At 39.1% G+C, this 19531-nt stretch overlaps 2 protein-coding genes across 2 annotated transcripts in view; both read left to right on the top strand.

Moving 5' to 3' along the window:
- BBS7 (Bardet-Biedl syndrome 7) overlaps positions 1 to 6714 on the top strand; it is a 30584-nt gene extending 23870 nt beyond the window's left edge. Inside the window, exons 14-19 of the mRNA XM_070948507.1 lie at positions 2795 to 2934; positions 3267 to 3431; positions 3720 to 3829; positions 3923 to 4026; positions 5738 to 5861; positions 6513 to 6714. Of these exons, the coding sequence (XP_070804608.1) occupies positions 2795 to 2934; positions 3267 to 3431; positions 3720 to 3829; positions 3923 to 4026; positions 5738 to 5861; positions 6513 to 6649 (780 nt within the window). The 3' untranslated portion in view covers positions 6650 to 6714. The remainder of the gene's footprint in view (positions 1 to 2794; positions 2935 to 3266; positions 3432 to 3719; positions 3830 to 3922; positions 4027 to 5737; positions 5862 to 6512) is intronic.
- A 1817-nt stretch (positions 6715 to 8531) lies between these two features.
- CCNA2 (cyclin A2) lies at positions 8532 to 18041 on the top strand. The gene is made up of 8 exons (XM_070948560.1): positions 8532 to 8678; positions 9990 to 10242; positions 11741 to 11847; positions 13726 to 13949; positions 14857 to 15061; positions 15880 to 15993; positions 17711 to 17844; positions 17979 to 18041. Exons 1-8 carry the CDS (start codon positions 8532 to 8534, stop codon positions 18028 to 18030), a joined length of 1236 nt encoding a protein of 411 aa, XP_070804661.1. The 3' UTR covers positions 18031 to 18041.
- Positions 18042 to 19531: the final 1490 nt, after the last annotated feature.

The raw sequence follows: 19531 nt of genomic DNA, 5'->3' as shown, positions 1-19531 counted from the left end.
GCCCTGGTGGCCCATTTGCGGTCTGTCCCAGTATGGCTCCAAGCCTACCTGGACGATATTCTTGTCCAGGCCCCCACCCTCTCAAGGGCTCAGGCCGATTTACAGTTAACCCTACAGGTCTTACAGGACCACGGGTTCTTGGTCAACTTGCCCAAAAGTCAGCTAGAACCCCGGACCCGATTGACGCATCTCGGGGCAATAATCAACACTCAATTAGGACATGTGTTCTTATCTCACGAAAGGAGGGATAACCTCAGGTTGCTTACCCGTCAAATCCTCCAGGAGCCGACGGTAACTGTACTCACCTTGTCAAAACTGCTAGGGAAGCTAGCATCCTGTATAAATATTGTGCCTGGGCTCGCCTTCATGCGCGCAGTTTCTGCTGCTGCACCAGCGGGCCAAAACCTCGACTTCTCTAACCAAGATCTGGGTTCCTGTGTCGGTTCGCCGGTTGTTGCACTGGTGGATCTCTCCAGCCCTGGACAATGGGTGCATCTTTGCAGACACCCAAAGGGTCGTGATCACGACGGATGCCAGCCTATATGGCTGGGGAGCACACCTGGGCACTCAAGTAGCTCAGGGTCGTTGGTCCTCCAAGGAAGCATATTCAAGAATCAATCTGCTGGAGCTTCGGGCAATCCACCTGGCCCTCACTCCTTCCACCAAGCAGTACAGAGACGCCATGTCCTGATTCTTACCAACGTCACAGTGAAAGCCCATGTAAACCACCAGGGAGGAACACGGTGCAGGACTCTGATGCAGGAGGCATTTCACTTGGGGAGGTGGGCAGAGGACCACCTCAGCTCTCTGCAGGTGGATCACATAGCCAGTAAAGAGAACTTACAGGCGGACTTCCTCAGCCGGACTACGGTGGAACCGTCAGAATGGCGGCTCCACCCCGATCTCTTCCAAGACATTTGTCACTGATTCGGACAGCTGTAGGTGGACCTGTTCGCATCGCCAGCGAATGCGCAACTCCCCCGGTTCTTCACTCGCTACCCATCTCCGGGAGTGGAGAACACGGATGCCCTTTGCTGCCCCTGGCTACCGGGCCTTCTATATGCGTTCCCCCCTCTGGCCCTGCTGCCCAAGATGATACCCAAGATCATAGCGGAGGCCGCGGAGGTGATTCTCATCGCCCCCCACTGGCCATGGAGACCTTGGTTCTCGGACCTAGTCGTGCTCTCGACATCATGTCCCTGGAGGATCCCCCCGGAGAGGGTGTCCCTTAGCCAGGGGGCTGTCAACCACCCGGAGCCCCAGTGGCTCCATCTGACCGCCTGGCCCTTGAGGGGCTCCTCCTGAGGCAGGCGCTCTACTCTAAGGACGTCATCCAGACCAGGCAGGCGGACAGAAAGCCTTCTACCATTAGGCTTTACAACATCACCTGGAAGGTATTTATCTCTTGGTGTTCGTGGGCACGTGGGATTAATCCTGTCTCAGCTTCTGTCCCACAGGTCCTAGACTTCCTACAGGCTGGACTCCGCAAAGGACACGCTCAAACGCCATGTTGCCGCCCTTTCCACGGTATTGTCACCCAGGGACGGAGCGCTGCTCTTTCATCACCCGTCCATCCACAGGTTTTTGCGCGGTGTTCGCAATCTCCATCCTCCCGTGGTTCACCGCTATCCCACCTAGGATTTGCCGCATGTCCTACTGGCCCTAACTGAATCGCCCTTCGAACGTTTACATATCTCGAGCCTCAGATACCTCACTCTTAAAGTGGCATTCCTGGTGGCCATTACATTGGCCCGGCCATATCGGAGCTCGCGGCCCTTTCCATCAGGCCCGACCTCTATGTCATCCATTCGGACAGAGTGATCCTTAGATAAGATCCGTTGTTTGTCCCCAAGGTAAACTCGCCCTTCCATCGGGCACAGGAAATTATCCTACCTAATCTCTGCCCAGGGCCAGCTCATCTCTTGGAACGCAAGTGGCACACCCTGGATTTCCGCAGAGCTATTAAAATTTACATCTCTCAGACTGCACCCTCCAGGTGATCTGAGGTTCTCTTCGTATCATTTCAACCTACCTCATTAGGTTCTAAAGTTTCCTCGGCCACTATTGGCCGTTGTATCTGGGCATGTATTGCCCGGGCATATGAGGCGCAGGCTCTCGACGCTCAGACACATTACTGCGCACTTGACGCGCAGTGCAGCTACCACTGCTGCTTGGGCCACGCAAGCCTCCTTCGAGGACATTTGCAGGGCAGCTATCTGGACCACTCCTTTGTCTTTTATTAAACACTATCGACTGGATGTCTTTGCATCAGTGGAGGCTTCCTTTGGCAGGAGAGTCCTACAACAGGTGCACCTTGCCTCGGGGGCTCCTAGCTCACAGGCTTCCCACCCTTAGGTCGGACGAGCTTGGGTATGTCCCACTTCTGACCCACTCCGCAGCCTACTGGGAGAAGAGGCGTTGGTCTTACCATGAACGTCGTTTCTCTGGGAGCTGCGGAGTGGATCAGCCCCTCCAGACTGCGATCCCGACACAGGTCCTTACTATCTGGCAGAGCTTGTCTTTCAGACCTATCTTCGTCAAACAAACTGGAGACGAGGGTCACATGAGGAAGCGTGGCTAAAAACATCTTGACTCAGTATCCGGGCAGATCAACTGTATCATCCCACTCCTGACCTACTCCGCAGCCCCCGGAGAAACGGCGTTCATGGTAAGACCAACGCTTCTTATATGAAAATTCTAAACTATTTTAGTTTGATTTTTTTTTTTATATAGAACTAAAAGTTTTGTATATTAATCTAAATTCAGATACATTTATACTGTGTTCCTTGAACAGATTCTATCAATTGAAGGTCGCTATGGAACTCTGCAAGCATATGTCATTCCAAGAGTTCAACCCAAAACTTGTCAAGTTCGGCAGTATCAGATTAAACCTCTGTCACTTCATCAGAGGACACATTGCCTTGACCATGATAGGTATTGTTTTAGAGTTCTTGCACATTGAATTTAAACTGCAAGTTAGTTTGAATAAAGGTATTGAAGTGAAGACTTTTGAAAGATGTTATAATTTCAAATCTTTACTAAAAAAAAATCTGTATTGATTTTAATTTAAGTTATTCTGCATAAATGTGCGTAGCCTCCAAATGTGAAAATTACAGGCACTATCCTTATCTCATTCTGGCACTGAAAACAATTTTCTGTGGCAATGACTTGACTTATTACATCTATGTCCTTGTGAATGAAGCAGGCTTTCTTTTAATGATTTTAAAGAACTTAATCTGTATTTGTTTTATTTTCTTGTGATCCAGACCTATGAATACATTGACTCTCAAAGGACAGTTCAGTTTTGCTGAAGTTCATTCCTGGATTGTATTTTGTTTGCCTGAAGTTCCTGAAAAGACACCAATGGGGGAGAGTGTCAGCTTCTACTTTCAGAACACTTTTTTGGATACTCAGCTTGAATGTACTTACAGGTAAAATGGAACAACTATTGAAACACACTGTCTTTTTAAAAGGAAGTATGCTTCAGTCCTAAACAGATGAATTAAAACTGATGTTTAATCAAACTTCTTTGAAGAGTTATAACATTTTGAAATTTATCTAAAACTTCTCAATTGGGAAATATTTCAATTAAGGACCAAACTACTTAATTAACGTTAGTCAACTGATAAAAATATTTTAAAATATTAGTTGTGTTGTTTAGAATTACAATAATTCTCCAATAATCTTTATTTTAAATGGGTGTTATATTGTTTGTTTAGGAAAGGTGAAGGTTATTTCAAATCTGACAATATATCCACAATATCCATTCTCAAGGATGTACTCTCTAAAGAAGCCACTAAAAGAAAAATTAACCTCAATATATCATGTGGTAAGGATTCTTTTTTACATTTTATGATTTCATTCTGTACATAAAATATATACCAGTAGCTATTGAGTTTTTTCTTGCTGGGTCTTCTTTTAGATATGGATGAAGCATCAGTGAATCATACATTAAACCTTATCCATCCAAAATTAGAGTACCAGTTGATGTTGGCTAAAAAAGTTGAACTAATAGATGCTTTAAAAGTAAGTCTTTAATAGATTAGTTGATAGTTTTGCTTGCTTGTTGTGTAATCTTTTTTGTTGTATTACATGTTCATTAATTGTTTTCAAAACTATAGGAATTATCTATTTAATAGATTTGTATGCCATCCAATAGCTTTGGACAACTTATAAAAATTATAATCAGATAATAGACTAAACACTATTGTTGATAAGGTATAATTTGATCATTCGTTAAACTGGAATACAAAATGGGTCTGTTCAGTTCCAGCATCAGTTGTTTCAGAATAGGTGTTTTCCTGGGGAAAAACCATTAATATGCAACCAGTCATGATATCTAACAATTCAAAAAATTAAAATTCAGTAATGTAGTGACAATAAGTAATAGAATAAGTGCTTTTATATATAGAAAATTCCAAGTTGTCCCTGCAATTAAAATTATCCTTATAGGAGGAGCTATTTTTACCTGGAGAACTGCTTCAAATCAGAACAGACAATATTGTGGTCAGTGGGCAAACATTCAGAATTAATACTGTATATTCCAGTTTTAAATATTACTACCGTAGTTATGTTCTGACTAGTAACTAGCAAAAGATAATTATTAGCAAATAATAATATTGAATTGCAAGTAGAAAAGTATTTGTAATTGAAAAAGACTCCAGCACCTCTCCACCAGTAATCAAGACTCAGATTAGCATAGATTAACTCTAAGGTTAACTTCAGACCAACAAGAAACTGCAGAGCAAACAGCCCTCCTTACTAGCAGTGATGATGTTACCAAGCTAGGATAATGAAATGTCTGCAAGAAAACAAACAAGCTCAGAGTGTACCGAGGAGCCCCCTCCCCATATTTGCAATTGTTTGATTATAAATACATTGTAATATTTTAATCCATTCATCTCCTTCTTGTGCTATTAAATATATTTTACGGCTCTTCTATTTGTTTATTTGTAATTTTCTGAGAATATTTTGGCTATTGGGAAGATCAGAAGTATCTTAAAACATAAATATCCCAGAATACCGTGTTTCTAATGCAAGCCTTGCAAACTATATAAACGTAGTTTAAAAGTTTATATGAAATAAATTTATATGTGAATCAAAGACTTTGTTAACAATAAGGCATTTTATTAATTTATATAGCTAAAAAAACAACTTTGTTCAAACGTGTTTTCCTGGGATTATGGCTGCCCCTATAAAGAACAGATTACAGATACTGATTGCAGCTGTTATAAGGAATTGCTAACAGGTGTTATGTTGTGTAGCACATCTACATGCTCTGAAATACTGCACAACAGTAGCATAATTAAATAACAGCTTACATCTCTCTTTTGAGCTTAACTTTTAAAAAATTGGGGAACCTTCAAGTTATAGTCTTAGAAAATTGTGAATTGATTAAACAACAGCAATAGCAATAGCTCTTAGATTTACATATCACTTTACAGTGTTCTACAGCCCTCTCTAAGCAGTTTACAGAGTCAGCATATTGCCCCCAACAATCTGGATCCTCATTTTACCGACCTCAGAAGGATGGAAGGCTGAGTCAACCTTGAGCCAGTGAGACTTGAACTGCTGAACTGTTGGCAGTTATCTATAATCTATATATTATAATATTTATTATCTATAATGCATTTATCTGGATTCTTAATTGCATCCATATGTGCATAACCTTCCAACTATTGCATATTTTAATTTAACTTCTTTAATTGTCTTAACATTTTATTATTATGTGATTAAGGAATTGCAGGCTCATGAAGGCAACATGGATTTCCTGATTCCAGAATACCGCAATATTTTGGAAGAGTCCGATCAGCTGCTCATAGAACACAAGAAACAGCCAACATCTCTTGAAAGACTTTATGGTTGGTTCATTAACTTTTTTCTACTATTACTTCTTGTTCTAGCAGTGATGACTTCTGGGAAAAGAAATGTGTCATTCTTGTTGAATATTTGTTCCCCTTTGATGAAAGACGTTTTAGCCTTTAAAAATGAAAAATACACAATGCAAAATGTTTTATGTTAAAAGGCAATGATGGAAATAGTTAAGTTGTGGATATTATATATAGAAGTGCTTTATATTTAATAGAAAAATTATATGCAATTTAATGCATTAAAAAGTAACAAATACTTGTTTGAAATATTCCAGACTCTAGGGATCACTGTTTGTTTCTATGCTTCGAACAGATCTTCCTAGTGTCTTTGGACATATTCAATACTGCAAGTAGACGATACATATGTAATGAGCTAGGTATCTATTTAATATAAATAAACATGAAAACTGACTACACAGTAAAACACAAAAATGTGAAAATATTGGGTAGAATGCACAATATGTTGAAGAAAATGAAAAACCTATCACTACCGTTTGTTAAGATTTCTGATCTACAGCTATATTTCACTCATAAAATTAATACCTCCCATGGATTCTGTCCTTTATTAAACATTCAAGCAGTAGTACTTGAAATTGTTCTTTTCTAATTTTGATCAATTGTTTTGTATATTTTATTTTTCAGGTATGATTACTGATTTGTTCATAGACAAATTTAAGTTCAAAGGTACAAATGTGAAAACCAAAGTTCCTCTGCTCCTGGAAATTTTAGGAAGCTATGATCAAAATACATTACTTGCATTTTTTGATAGTGCTACCTGAACTACAAGAACTGAAAAAGCAATGAAATTTCTTTAAGGAAAAGATATCAAGATACAAATGAAGAAAACCGGTGTTTCATTTATATAGTTTATATGTATATTACAGTGCTTTTATTTCTATTGAATTTTTGTATTGTGTTCTGTGATACCATGTAGGAGGGAGGGAGGGAGGGAGAGATCATTTTAAACTGCCAGTTGCCATCATGAGGCTTGAAGAGATAATGGCATATTTATTAATATCAAGATTCTTTACTTTTAGTGCATAAAGTAACACATAAAGTGGTTGTTCTGCTCCCATGCCTTATAAAATGGATTACCTTTGAATTATTTTCCATGGTTGCAATTTACTGTTAAATACCAAACTTCTTGGAAGGGATTTTGGTAAGAGATTATAAAATAAGCATGTGTGATCACTATTGACAGGCCCTTAGTCTTAAAGAGGCAGAGCCCCGCAGACTATACTGTAGCCATTGGGAAAAACTCTTTTATACTTTCTCAAATTTTAACAGGTAAAAGCATTTTTGCTGAAGCAGCTAAGGATTCACTTAGGTACACATGAAAGTTGGATAAATAAAGTGAGTAACATGTCCCAAAAATACAAGTCCAGAATTTTCCATACCCATACTACAATGTGATAAAAATTTAAATCTTTTTCCAATGATGTCTGAGTCCTATCAGCAGGTAATAAAATTATGTTTAAATTATGTGCATGGTAGAAATTCCACAAAGCCCCAGCCACTACACACATGGTTAAAAATATACTGTAAGTTTTTTGTGATTGGAGAAGGAATAAATTGCTCAGCTTGTTAAATATCTGGTTTTCAATATTTATGTAGGAAATCAGAGTAACATAGTGATTCTAACTGTACCGGCTGCTTTTCCATTTAATAATACTGGACAAAGAGATTAACATCGTTAATGTTAAACATATAACATGATTAACATTCATTTATAGTCTTCTTATCCAACACAAATGGACTCCCAGTAGCCCAAGGAACTCGACAAAAATATGATAACATATTCAATATAAACTATATTATATACCAAGGACAGAGTGAGCCATTAAGTCAACCGCATAAGGTAAAATGGATTTGACTGATTTTTCCCTCCGTTGTGCCAACCCAAAAGGATTGAATAAACCACCCTTTGCCTGCACGTGGTTGATGCAGCAAAGCTAAACAACGTCAGTATGGTCACAGACTACATTCGAAAATTGGACAACACACTAAGAAAGTAACGCCAAGCCACTTAAATATCGTTACCCTAAAACGTTTCTATCGTGGGAAAATGAGTCGAGTCCTGTACTGAACACCTGACCCCCCTCCCTACTTCCGCATGGTCTAGTCCAGGGGTCTCCAACCTTGGCAACTTTAAGACTTGTCAGCCAGCTTTGCTGGCTGAGGAACTCTGGGAGTTGAAGTCCACAAGTCTTAAAGTTGCCAAGGTTGGAGACCCCTGATCTAGTCCACCCGCGTCGAATAGAAAAAGGGACGTTTGAACTCTCCCGCCTAACTTATTATGCGCAAGTCTTACGCATAGTCGAGATTTCTTGAGACGGGACTTTTTTTTTTTTTTTTTGCCCAAGAATAACAAGGACAGAACACCACAAAACCCAAGAGTCACGCGATCTCTTCCACCGCCCCTTCTTTCCCGCTCCGCCTCTTCTTCTTTTTTTTTTTTTTGATTCTCAAGCTCAACAGTGACGTTCCCAGTGACGTACAAGAGCCGCCTTCCCATTGGTGGATTCAATAGTCGCGGGCTACTTGAACGGCGAGAGCGGAGCGGGCCGCAGCGCCAGCGAGCGGGTGTTTTATTTCCACCCCCACCCCCTTCCTCCCTTCCCTCCAGCTCACTTTGTGGGTCCCACTGTCAGCACAGCCATCATGCTGACGGACAGCTCAGTGGACCTGGAGAACCAGGAAAATGTGCCTCCGGGGGCAAAAGAGGTTCCCAAGGTGGCGGGTGCCGCTGGACACCGACTGGCGCTGGGGCTTCTGCAAGCTAATCAACGCCGCTGCACCCAGCCACAGGTAAGGCGCTGCTTTGCCCTTCTCGCCCGGCTTGGACGGGATGCCCGTCTCCCTAGCTGAAGTCCAGACACCTTCCCCCCCCCCACTCCACCCCGGTACCCGCCATTTTGGGGCTCTCTTACTCTCCTCTTCCTGAGCTGCTGTTGCTTTCTTGCACTCGGCGAAGGCAAAGGCCACGAGCAGCCAGCGTGGTCCTCTTAGGCTTCGTGGCCTTTTCGAAAGCGGAGGGAAGGAGTTTTCTGCGTGTTGGCTTGGCTACCGAGTCGCCTTCCACAGGCAGGTAGAGACCGCGTTAGGCTGCTCCCTGGACCTCAGAAGGCCTTCCCGGTTATATTTGATCCAGGTGGGCAAACGCTTGGGCCGCTGCTTGCTGCTGGACCAAAGCGCTTTTCCCTTAGCAAAGAAAGTCTCCAGCATGCGGGTAGCCATCCTGAAAGGCCGTAGAAAAGGCCGCCTTCGGATTGAGGTTGGATGAGAATATCTTGGTTGAAAATCTAGGATTGTAAAGATGGATGTTCTCATCCTTGTCCCTCACAAAAACTCTGAATATTCAGGCCACAGCCAAACAAGCCATTATCATAAGTGTCTCTGGAGTCATCCAGGTCATGGTTTGTCACCAAGGTGCTTTTTCAAGAGACAACTGGACTTCCTTGTTTTTCTTTTAAAGACATTTTGCTTCTCATCCAAGAAGCTTCTTGGAATGAGAAGCAAAATGTCTTTAAAAGAAAAACAAGGAAGTCCAGTTGTCTCTTGAAAAAGCACCTTTGGGACAAGCCATATCATACATTTATTATTTCTTCTGAAGCTTGAGATAGCTTTGATGCCACCTGCTTTTATGAATTCCATAGCTGGAGGATTATGGATTATTCAACACGGGGAATGTTGAGCAAGGTGTTAATAGTAATCATCAGAACGCTGATGGGCCTTCTAAAGAGCTGCAAAGAAATTTGATCCATTTCATGCAACACGCCAGGCCATAACTTGGTTTTGCCTCGGTGTTCTGTGCTCACCCAGTCACTGTGGCTTGCAAAGCAAGGTTTGTGGCATGTTGCTTGTGAACCCAGTTTGGTTTGTTGTGGCATGTGATCCCAACCATTAATTCTTATGACATCTTTTCCTCACCTGGTGTTGTCTATTCTCATTATCTTCATTTAGAATAGGTGGTTTCAGTTATATTTTGTAATGTGGATCACATTGTATTGCAATGCACTGTCTTTGCTTAGAAAGATTACTTCCCAATGTATGGGCGAAAACATCATTTGGGAGAGCGAAGTAGGTGACTTGACTGCTGTGGTTTTTTTCTCCTTACAGGCTCCCCATAGTCAAATACCTTGGAGTACAAATGATGAGAATTGTCTTGGTGTCCCCAATGGTAAAATGGGAAACAAACAGCCAGCTTTTACTATCCACTTGGATGAACCTGATAACAGGAGACAAAAGAAACATATGCCCAGCAAAAAGACCTCACCCGGTGAAGAGGCTATAGGCTTGAAGACAGTTGTTGCTTCAATGGGAACCAGAAAACCTCTTACTCCTATAGATAATCCAATGGATTTTAGTTCTGGTGAGGGTAACATCCTATCTTTAAAAATAGATGTAAATGTAGTAATTGATTCTGATTATACTTAAAGACTCTGATAAATATATTGTCTTATGCAGCTTCTTTTTGCCTATGATATTATAAAAGCCTATTCAGATTTAATCAGTTTCAATTATGGCAACTATACATATTCCTTTCAGTGAAGATCTATTTTTCACAAGATCATCTCACTGAAAAACCAACTTCCTGACTTCTATTACTTGTGCGATATAATAGTTGTGTATTATACATAGAAGGTAGCTTCAAAATAGAATATGTTTTGATTTCAAGTTTTGCTTTGAACCTGAATGGCTTTTTTTGTCACTGATTTTTAAGATTGAGTCTGTCGATTGCATTCTACCTGCAGTGTAAACCTTAAAGTAATCTGTATTCTGTTGATATTGCAGACTTTATTAATAGATCTTAGAGGGATGGAAAAGTGTTTCAAAAATACTTTTAATACGGTAGTACCATTTTTGTCACAGTGAACATGCATGTGAGGTTTCTTCTATAGAGTCTGTTACTAAATGGACTTATGAAATAAAATAAGTGTCTCCTGTACTTTGCTGCTCTAATACCATCTATTCCTTCATGAGTCTAATCCTTATTTCCATAAAGCTAATATTTTCATTACTAAGGGCTATTTTAAATTTCAACCTACTTCCTGGGATATTGTTGTCCAAAAGGACAGGAAGCTTAGTTGACGCTCATGGCCCTTAAAGTAGGAGCCATCCTATTCTGCTATTTCCTGAATTCAAATCAAGAAGGTGAACACAGGATCTTAAATTTAATGAACCATAGTTTGATCCTGCAGAAAACTCATTAAAATTTACATCAAGATTGGTGGTGAATACTCACCCTATTTTACAATGCAGAAAATGGCGAGTGTTGATGTCATTGTGGAAACTGCCATTAACTTGATTAGAATGTCTGATGGATGGGATCAGGCACTGTAGACCTGGATTTTGAAAAAGCTGATAGACAGATATAAGCTAGGTTGGCATGTAATGCTTAGCTATAATGTAGGTTACTTGATTTTGGCTATAGATGTTGCATGAACAAGACCTTGATATTAGGAGATAATTCTGGATTTTGGTGCAAGCACCAGTTATAATAATTTTAAAAACCATGATAAAACAGATCAAGATCTGAGTCTGTGTATGAAACAAGGTAAAGTTTTAAGCATTTATTCAAAATAAGTGATATTTAACTAGCTTCTTCAGCTGTTTATCTGTTGATGTTACTCACAAGGCTTTTGACCACTGAAAGTCTTAAGACTAGTTACAATGGGAAATGCTTCCCAGACAATAGTCTATTATGGATTTATATTGCTATTTAAAATACTAAGATCATGGCATACACTGCAATCAAGAGCAATTTTGGATTTGAAAGAACTTATGTTTTTTTTTATAGTATTCATTGCTTGTCTTATATTTGAGGCTTCATAAGCCCCTAAACATTTTACCTGTGGCTTTCATTTTAGGGTCACTGAGTATTATGGATATGTCAATAGAAGCAGAACAGAAAATTAACGTTAACCATGTCCCAGACTATATTGAGGATATCTATAAGTATCTTAGAGAAATGGAGGTAAGAACTGAGTATGCTAACATAATTGTGAGGAGGGAGTTATCTAGTTGGACTTTAAATATATGACTATGCCTAGTCTATTCCAAATTTAAGAAATGTTGAGCAAGGATATCTGAGATTTTTGCCTTTTTTGCTTGGTCAGTAGAAGTGATATTATAATGCAGGGGTCCCCAAACTTGGCAGCTTTAAGACTTGTGGACTTCAACTCCCAGAATTCTCCAGCCAGCTATGCTGGAATTGTTCAAGTTTGAAGACCTCTGTTATAATGTAACTATTTCTAACTCCTACCTGTAGCATATTGGACCTTGCAGAGCTATTTGCATGCAACAAGGAAAGTCTATCTTCCAGAGAAGATGTTCAATCAACTTTGTAGGACTAATAAGAGTAATAATGTGTTCAGTACAATATATTAAAGGTCCAGATAAACTGAAGAAAATGATTCTTTAGAAGACCAGATTACTTGCTTTGTATACAGTATGTGATGGGCTCCCTTGTAGAATGCATTAAATTACTGTATACCAGGTTAAATCAATGTCAGCTGGAAAGCTTGCCTATGCAGTTCAATTCTCTACAGGTTCACTCAATTCTTATTTCTTTTAAATTGCCTTGTATCTTTCTTTATCTGGGTTGAGCAACTGGTTGAGCAAAGTTTGAAAAAGAGTATGTAAGCGCTCACTTGCACCCTTTAGAATAGAATAGAAGAACAATAGAATAGAATAGAATTTTTTATTGGCCAAGTGTGATTGGACACACAAGGAATTTGTCTTGGTGCATTTATACAATGAAATGGGACAAAATAAATGGCTACCATTAAATGAGGGCTCAATTCTCTTGTTAGTTTTAGTCCAAGAATGGCTAGATTGAGGGTTGGTTTAGATTGGACAAGATTCTAGTCTAATTAATAGTTTCTGTATATTGCTGTATTCCAATATGACTTCTGGTTGTTGGACAATGAAACAAAACATTTCCTAACATCCATTTTAAAATTTGGTAGTAATTACCAAATTTCATTTTGAAGCAAGATGGGTGGCAAATAAATTTAATAAAAGTTCAATACAATTTCCAAGACCTTTCTTAAGGCCATCAGGGTATCTGCAATGTATTGGAGAGAGGCTATTCCAAAGGGAAGAGGCAATAACATACACTATCTTTGGTTCCATTTTGGTAACATCTGAATATCCAGGGTGGATTTAAGCTTCCCTCCTGAGAAGAGTGTGCAAGGAGATAGTCCTGGAGATATTTAGAAATCAATCTATCTGGAGTTTCGTAAGCATTGGAATTGTACTTGGGACACCCATCAGAAGTAGACATAGAGTTCCCAAAACTGGTTGTGTATGACTACAATAGAGCTCAGTTGGGCTGCTGTATATATTGCACCAGATGAATTGTCAGGAGGCCTCAAAGGCAGCCATTTATAAATCACATTGCCATAGTCTAGATTTACTGACCATCTCCCAAGGACTCCTGCTCCAAGTAATGGCATGAAGAGAGTGGGAGCCTGCTACTTTCAGCTGATCAAAAAGAAGCTTGTTTTGACTTTTTTGTCTATAAAATGTAGTTCTTATATGGCTAGTGGGTAATCCAATATTTTTTCTTCCTATATCAACAAGCAATTTTGATCATGAATATTTTAAATATGTTAATGTCTTCTTTTTCAGCTTTAAGTGTATTTACATGGCTGGCTGCCACTAACGCAGAGCAAGTGGACTGAATTTCATTTTAAAAAGTTTAATATGCTAATAGAGTAGAAGTACCAATTAGGATAAAACTTTAAAAGCTTGATAGCACTTTTGTAATTGGGCAGTAAGTTAATTGTAAATCAATTTTATTACATATAAGACTTTGAAAGTAACAAGGCAAATGCTAATCTTTTTACAGGTGAAATGCAAACCCAAAGTGGGTTATATGAAGAAACAGCCTGATATTACAAATAATATGCGCGCTATTCTTGTGGATTGGCTAGTGGAAGTTGGTGAAGAATACAAACTACAAAATGAAACCTTGCATTTGGCTGTAAATTACATTGATAGGTTTCTCTCTTCAATGTCAGTGCTACGAGGAAAACTTCAGCTTGTGGGAACTGCAGCTATGCTGCTTGCATCGTATGTAGATGAGAAGTTTGGAGTATTACATTTACTATCATGTCTTTAATGTGATGTTTATATTAAATATATATGCAAATTCTGCTCTGACATTTTCTTAGATACAATTATAGAGATGTTTAATACAAATCCAGAATATATCTCGGAGAGCAACATATGAACCATAGATATTTAAAAATCTTAGGTTAATAGTTAAATAAACTTAAACATCCACCACAGACTGATGATTTTTACTTCTAATATTTTTCCCAGCTAAAATGTGCACATAAGCATTTAGCAGTAAGAACCTACAGTGTAGGATAAAGGCCAAAATTAGCTACTATGACCAAATAACGGGTGAAATGCTCCCGGTTCAGACCGGATCACCCGATCCGGTAGCGATGGCGGCGGGTGGTTCGGAGAATCGGTAGCAAAAATCCCTGCCCCCCCTCCCCATGCCCAGCTGAGCCGCGCGATCATCAGAGGCTGTATTTTTTACTTTTAAAAGCATTTTTTCTGCAACCAGCCAAAAAAATGCTTTTAAAAGTAAAGAAACAGCCTCTGATGATTGTGGGCTCAGCTGGGATCGCCAGAGGCTTTTAAAAGCATTTTTTTCTGCAACCTCTTTGGCCAAAGAGGTAGGAAAAAAAATGCTTTTAAAAGCCTCTGGTGATCCCAGCTGAGTTGCCTGATCGTCGAAGAGGTTGTAGAAAAAAATGCTTCTAAAAGTAAAAAAAAAAAAAAAAAAAAGTTGGCCACACCCACCCAGTCACATTATCCCCCAAGCCACACCCACAGAACTGGTAGTAAAAAATGTTAGATTTCACCCCTGCCAAATAATATCTGTATGAACCTATATAGTTGTGGAATAAGAAACATTTGGTGACTATTAGTTGATTATATAACAGTGCTTTTCATCCTACTGTAGAAAGTTCGAAGAAATCTACCCTCCAGAAGTAGCAGAATTTGTTTATATCACAGATGATACTTACACAAAGAAGCAAGTTCTCAGAATGGAGCACTTAGTCCTGAAAGTTTTGTCATTTGATCTGGCAGCTCCTACAATAAATCAATTCCTTTCTCAATACTTCTTACATCAGCCAGCCTGCTCCCTAGTGGAAAACTTGGCAATGGTAAGTGTTGGGATTTTTTTTTTAAAAAAAAAGCAAAATCTGAATATCTCAGAAGTAGTTTTTAAAAAGATAGTTCATCTATTGCAATTAGTATCTTTTGAGAATATACTGCTTTTAAAAATAGTTCTAAAGAAAGAAAGGACTTCATTTTAGACTGTGCTCTGGCTGTTTGGCTAAAAAAAATTAATCCCTGAAATGAAGGCTCAGCATGTTGTCAAATTCTTCATGTTCCTATATGCAGAATATAGGTAGTCTTTCACTTATGATCACAATTGGAACTGGGATTGACATTGTAAATCAGTGCAGTCATAAAACGAGACATCATGTGACCACATTGACTTACAATAGCAATCCTGGCACTCCCAACATAGTTCTGGGATTGCTTGCTGCCTGCAAAGCGGCCAAAAGGGGATACATGGGAGATAGGTGAGTGAGAGACGTTGAAACACTCGTTATAGTAAGTATGGGTGGGCACCCAAATTTTGATCACATGACCGTGGGAGAATTGCAACAGCCATAAGTTCGGGCACTCATCATAAGTGCATTTTTTTCAACACCATTGTAACTTTGAATGGTTGCTGAACAAATGGTTGTAAGTCAAGGACTGGATATTTTCCTACCTTTACACTGTAGCTTTCATCAGTAACAAAACTGGGGCAGGCTTTCAACTAATATTTTGATCAATATAAAACTTCACAATGGACTCTTTCACTTAAAAATAGCTTTATAACATTTTTTACATTTTAACCTTGCATTACTTGCTAGAAAATTTACAAGAACATTAGAAATAAAGATTATGCTTTCTATTTTTTTTACAGTACTTGGGTGAACTAAGTTTAATCGATGCAGACACGTATCTGAAATACTTGCCATCAGTAATAGCTGCTGCAGCATTTCATATAGCAAACTATGCAATTTCTGGAAAAATATGGGTACGTATAAAAGCAATACCCCCCCCTTCCAACTTATCTGTCAGAAATTTGCATTAACACAGGACTGTCTACTCCATCAATCTGCCTATAGTGTAGATAGCAATAGCACTTAGACTTATATACTGCTCCACAGTGCTTTACAGCATTCTCTGAGACGCCCCCAACAATCTGGATCCTTATTTTATCAACCTCAAAAAAATGGAAGGCTTCAGCTGGTTGGGATCGAACTTGCTGTGGGCAGAGTTAGCCTGCAACAATGCATTCTAAGCACTGCACCACCAGGTATCATTTAAGAGCTATTGATTAGAAGCAAGGGATAGCTGGAGACAGTCTCTTTAGATATGTCGGCCTCTTTGACAACATTCTTCCAGAGAGTTGCCTTGCATTTACATTAATAGTCCTTTTTGGGCCTCAGCTGAAGACATCTTTTTTTTCAGTGATTTTGATTGAATGGGCCTTGTATGCTGGGTTATATCTTGCTGTATAGTGGTTGCATGTTATTTGCTGTGAACAGTCCATGAATAACTATTAAATGGTAATGCTTGTTTATAATTTACACATGTTCTGCGTATTACTGTATTAAAATATGCAACTTTTATTTACTGTATTTTTTGGAGTATAAGACGCAGCTTAGTTTTTGGGGAGGAAAATAAGGGGAAAAAATCTGCCTACCAGGTATTCATCTGGCTAGCTTCCTTAGTCTGGTCAGCTTCAGCACATTAGTTTGCTGGTTTTTTATCCCCTGCGTGGGGCTCATTAATTCACCAAATAAGGTGTTCAATTTCAAGGGCAATTTCTGTCATTTGTAATCCACATTGCTTTGGAGAGAATTTTAAAAGGCTTGCCAGTTAATCCTAGGCCACCAGATAAAGACAGTAGAAAGAAAACAAGAAGACAGCCTTCCAGATGTTGTTTACCTTTTACTTTGTTTCTCTTCTTATCTCTTAACTTTCAAGGTCTTTCAGCCCTGTAAAAATATAATATCTTTGGCCAGTAGATGGCACCAACTCTAGTTCTCAGTACTAAAACAAATTCAGCTGATTGTCAAAGTTCGATAATAAGGGCAAAATAACCCTTTTTCATTATACAGTTTCTTCCAACAGTCAGACAGTATTTCCAGCAGATTAGGGTTACTTATCATAACACCACAAGTTCAGACTTTCAATATTTTAAAACTTCAAATTCTTCCGTTAACATTTCATTTCTCTTTTGGGTCTCTACTTTTTCTCCATGTGTTAATTTGCCGCTTTCTGAGCGCTTCGGGGTCTTTCAAAAGTTCTTTTATTTAAAGTGGTCTCTAGTAAAAAAATGAAAAAACGTCTCACCCAGTTCCAATCCATTGTTCTCAAACTGCTCCAGCTCATTTCTTTCTTTGGTTGCCCCCGTTTTAGTTGGTCATTCTTCTTTGTTGGTCAGAAAGGCACCTCGGATCAAACGGAAGAGCTGCCGCTCTCCTGCGATAAGCAAGGGACCCCTCCGTTCTTCATCACTCCTCCAGGGTGACTAGCCCCTTAGGGCCCCCAACAATGAAGCGGCTGGGATTTGCGGAGCTCTGCTATCCATCAACCGTACTGCCACAACGCCAGACCAGAAGCCCACAGACTTTATTTTCATTAGATCCAGGCTGCATGGCCTCTTCTACCTGGGCAATTGAAATGACAATTGAACATCAAGGACAGAATTACTTAGGTTTTAAATATTTGACTTTCCTTTACAGACAGATTCTCTTGCTGCAATGACAGGATATACAATTGAAAGTATTAAGCCTTGTCTCCTAGACCTCCACAAGACCTACTGCAGAGCAGCACAGCATACACAACAGTCTATCAGAGAGAAATACAAGACCATAAAGTAAGTCTAACCCTTGAATGCAAATTCTGTAACTGAAACAGGGGTATGTTAGACTAATTTGTATACAGAAAGAGCCAAACAAATACTTTGTCAGATAACAAAAATAATATTCATGTCACTTTTATCTTTTTCAGATACCATGCGGTGTCGCTCATTGACCCACCAGAGACACTAGATTTATTATAACAATATAAGTGAGATTTCAAACCTATATATTGTCCATTGTAAATGTACAGTTTTAAATGTGTATTTAGATTTCAATCAATCTGGTATATTACCATAGCTAATTATGAGGTTTTATACTTTTATAATGTTTTAATGTAAACTTCTGTACATGCAATCTTGTTCAATGTGCTTAGATGGCGCCCCTTTAAAGCTGTGCAGAAAAAGACTTAAAACCATGCAGGTATAAATGCTGAGTGGCACTGTTCAACCTTTTTAAAATAATATGACCAGTGTGAGGATTTTCACTCTAAAAATTGCAAATCAAGATAGTTCAATAGAATATCTGCATATAATAAAGTTACAACAGGATATTTCAAATAGTCAACAAGTGCTCAGTAGCTGACCTTGAGAGAACTGCTGTGACACTTTTTGCTAACAAGACCCCCCACTCTACTTGAAAGCTGTATCAGCTATTAAGGATAGTGATTTTTGTTTTCTTTTTAAATATGCCACTTAAGTAGCTTTATAAACACCGAATTAATAGCTTTTATTCAAACCAGTGAGTCTGGAATGTAAAGAAGAGCCTCCAATAACAAGGAGGGTAAAAGTAGTTCTTAACATTAAAAAAAAATCCAATTAAATTAAAAATCTGCCTTCTGCTACCTTAGTTCATGAATCAGACTAACTTAAATGTGTTTGCAACTGAGGAAGCCAATTTCCTGACCCTCAAAGGAAACGGCCATGCAATCAGTGGGGTGGTGCAGAGTTCCTACTGCTACATGGCAATTTCAGCTAAGTTGCTAGAGGAGCACACTGCTCTGCATCCTGGCTTCAGGTAGTTAGGATCCTTAGGTTGAGTATCTTTTCTACTCTTGGTATAAGACATTCTAATACAGGATTGAAGCAGTGTGTGTGTTGGGCAAATACCAGATTTTCTATGTTACAAGGGTTAAATTTTATGGATGGAAGAGACTTTTATACTCATATTTGAGAAAAATTAAATTCCTATATGCAACTAATGCTTGAGATGCGCTCCCAGTAAATAAACGCATGGAAAGACCTAAATGTAACCATCTAGAAGCTGGCAAATAAAATCCTCTAAAAGGATCTCGGCTGTAACTTGACTTATAAAATGTATTTTGCATATTGAAATGTTAGTCTGCTACCTGTGTACTGTGAAACATCTGTCCTATACATGATCAAACAGCAGCAAAGGGAAGGAGTCAAATACAACAAGCAAAATTCTTAGCTTTAAGGGCAGGTAATTGATGGTCAAACAACCAAAAGGGTATATGGTCAACCTACTTCATTGAGAAGTTTCAATAAGTAAATTTTAATGTCAAAGAACTGACTTAAAGAAGATACCGCCCAGTTCATCTTATTATTGTAGAAGGAATGGCCAATCAGCTAATGCTCATTTTCCTGTTTTCTCACATTCTGAAAAATGAATAACATGTATGTTTCCTCTTAGTGTTTCATTAACCATCAATCTTAATTAATCTTTTCCAAATTATTTTTTCAT

This window comes from Pituophis catenifer, unplaced genomic scaffold, assembly GCF_029215685.1.
Source record: "Pituophis catenifer annectens isolate HBS135680 unplaced genomic scaffold, rPitCat1.0.hap2 SCAF_8, whole genome shotgun sequence".
NCBI lineage: Eukaryota > Metazoa > Chordata > Lepidosauria > Squamata > Colubridae > Pituophis > Pituophis catenifer.
This window is presented reverse-complemented; position numbering and strand designations above follow the sequence as displayed.

Excerpts from the sequence above, each read along its gene's own strand:
- CCNA2 (XM_070948560.1), top strand. The coding sequence starts at position 8,532 with ATGCTGACGGACAGCTCAGTGGACCTGGAGAACCAGGAAAATGTGCCT. Across the intron at positions 8,679-9,989 it reads GCCGCTGCACCCAGCCACAG|GCTCCCCATAGTCAAATACC; the intron begins GTAAGGCGCTGC and ends TTCTCCTTACAG. Across the intron at positions 15,062-15,879 it reads TAGTGGAAAACTTGGCAATG|TACTTGGGTGAACTAAGTTT; the intron begins GTAAGTGTTGGG and ends TTTTTTTTACAG.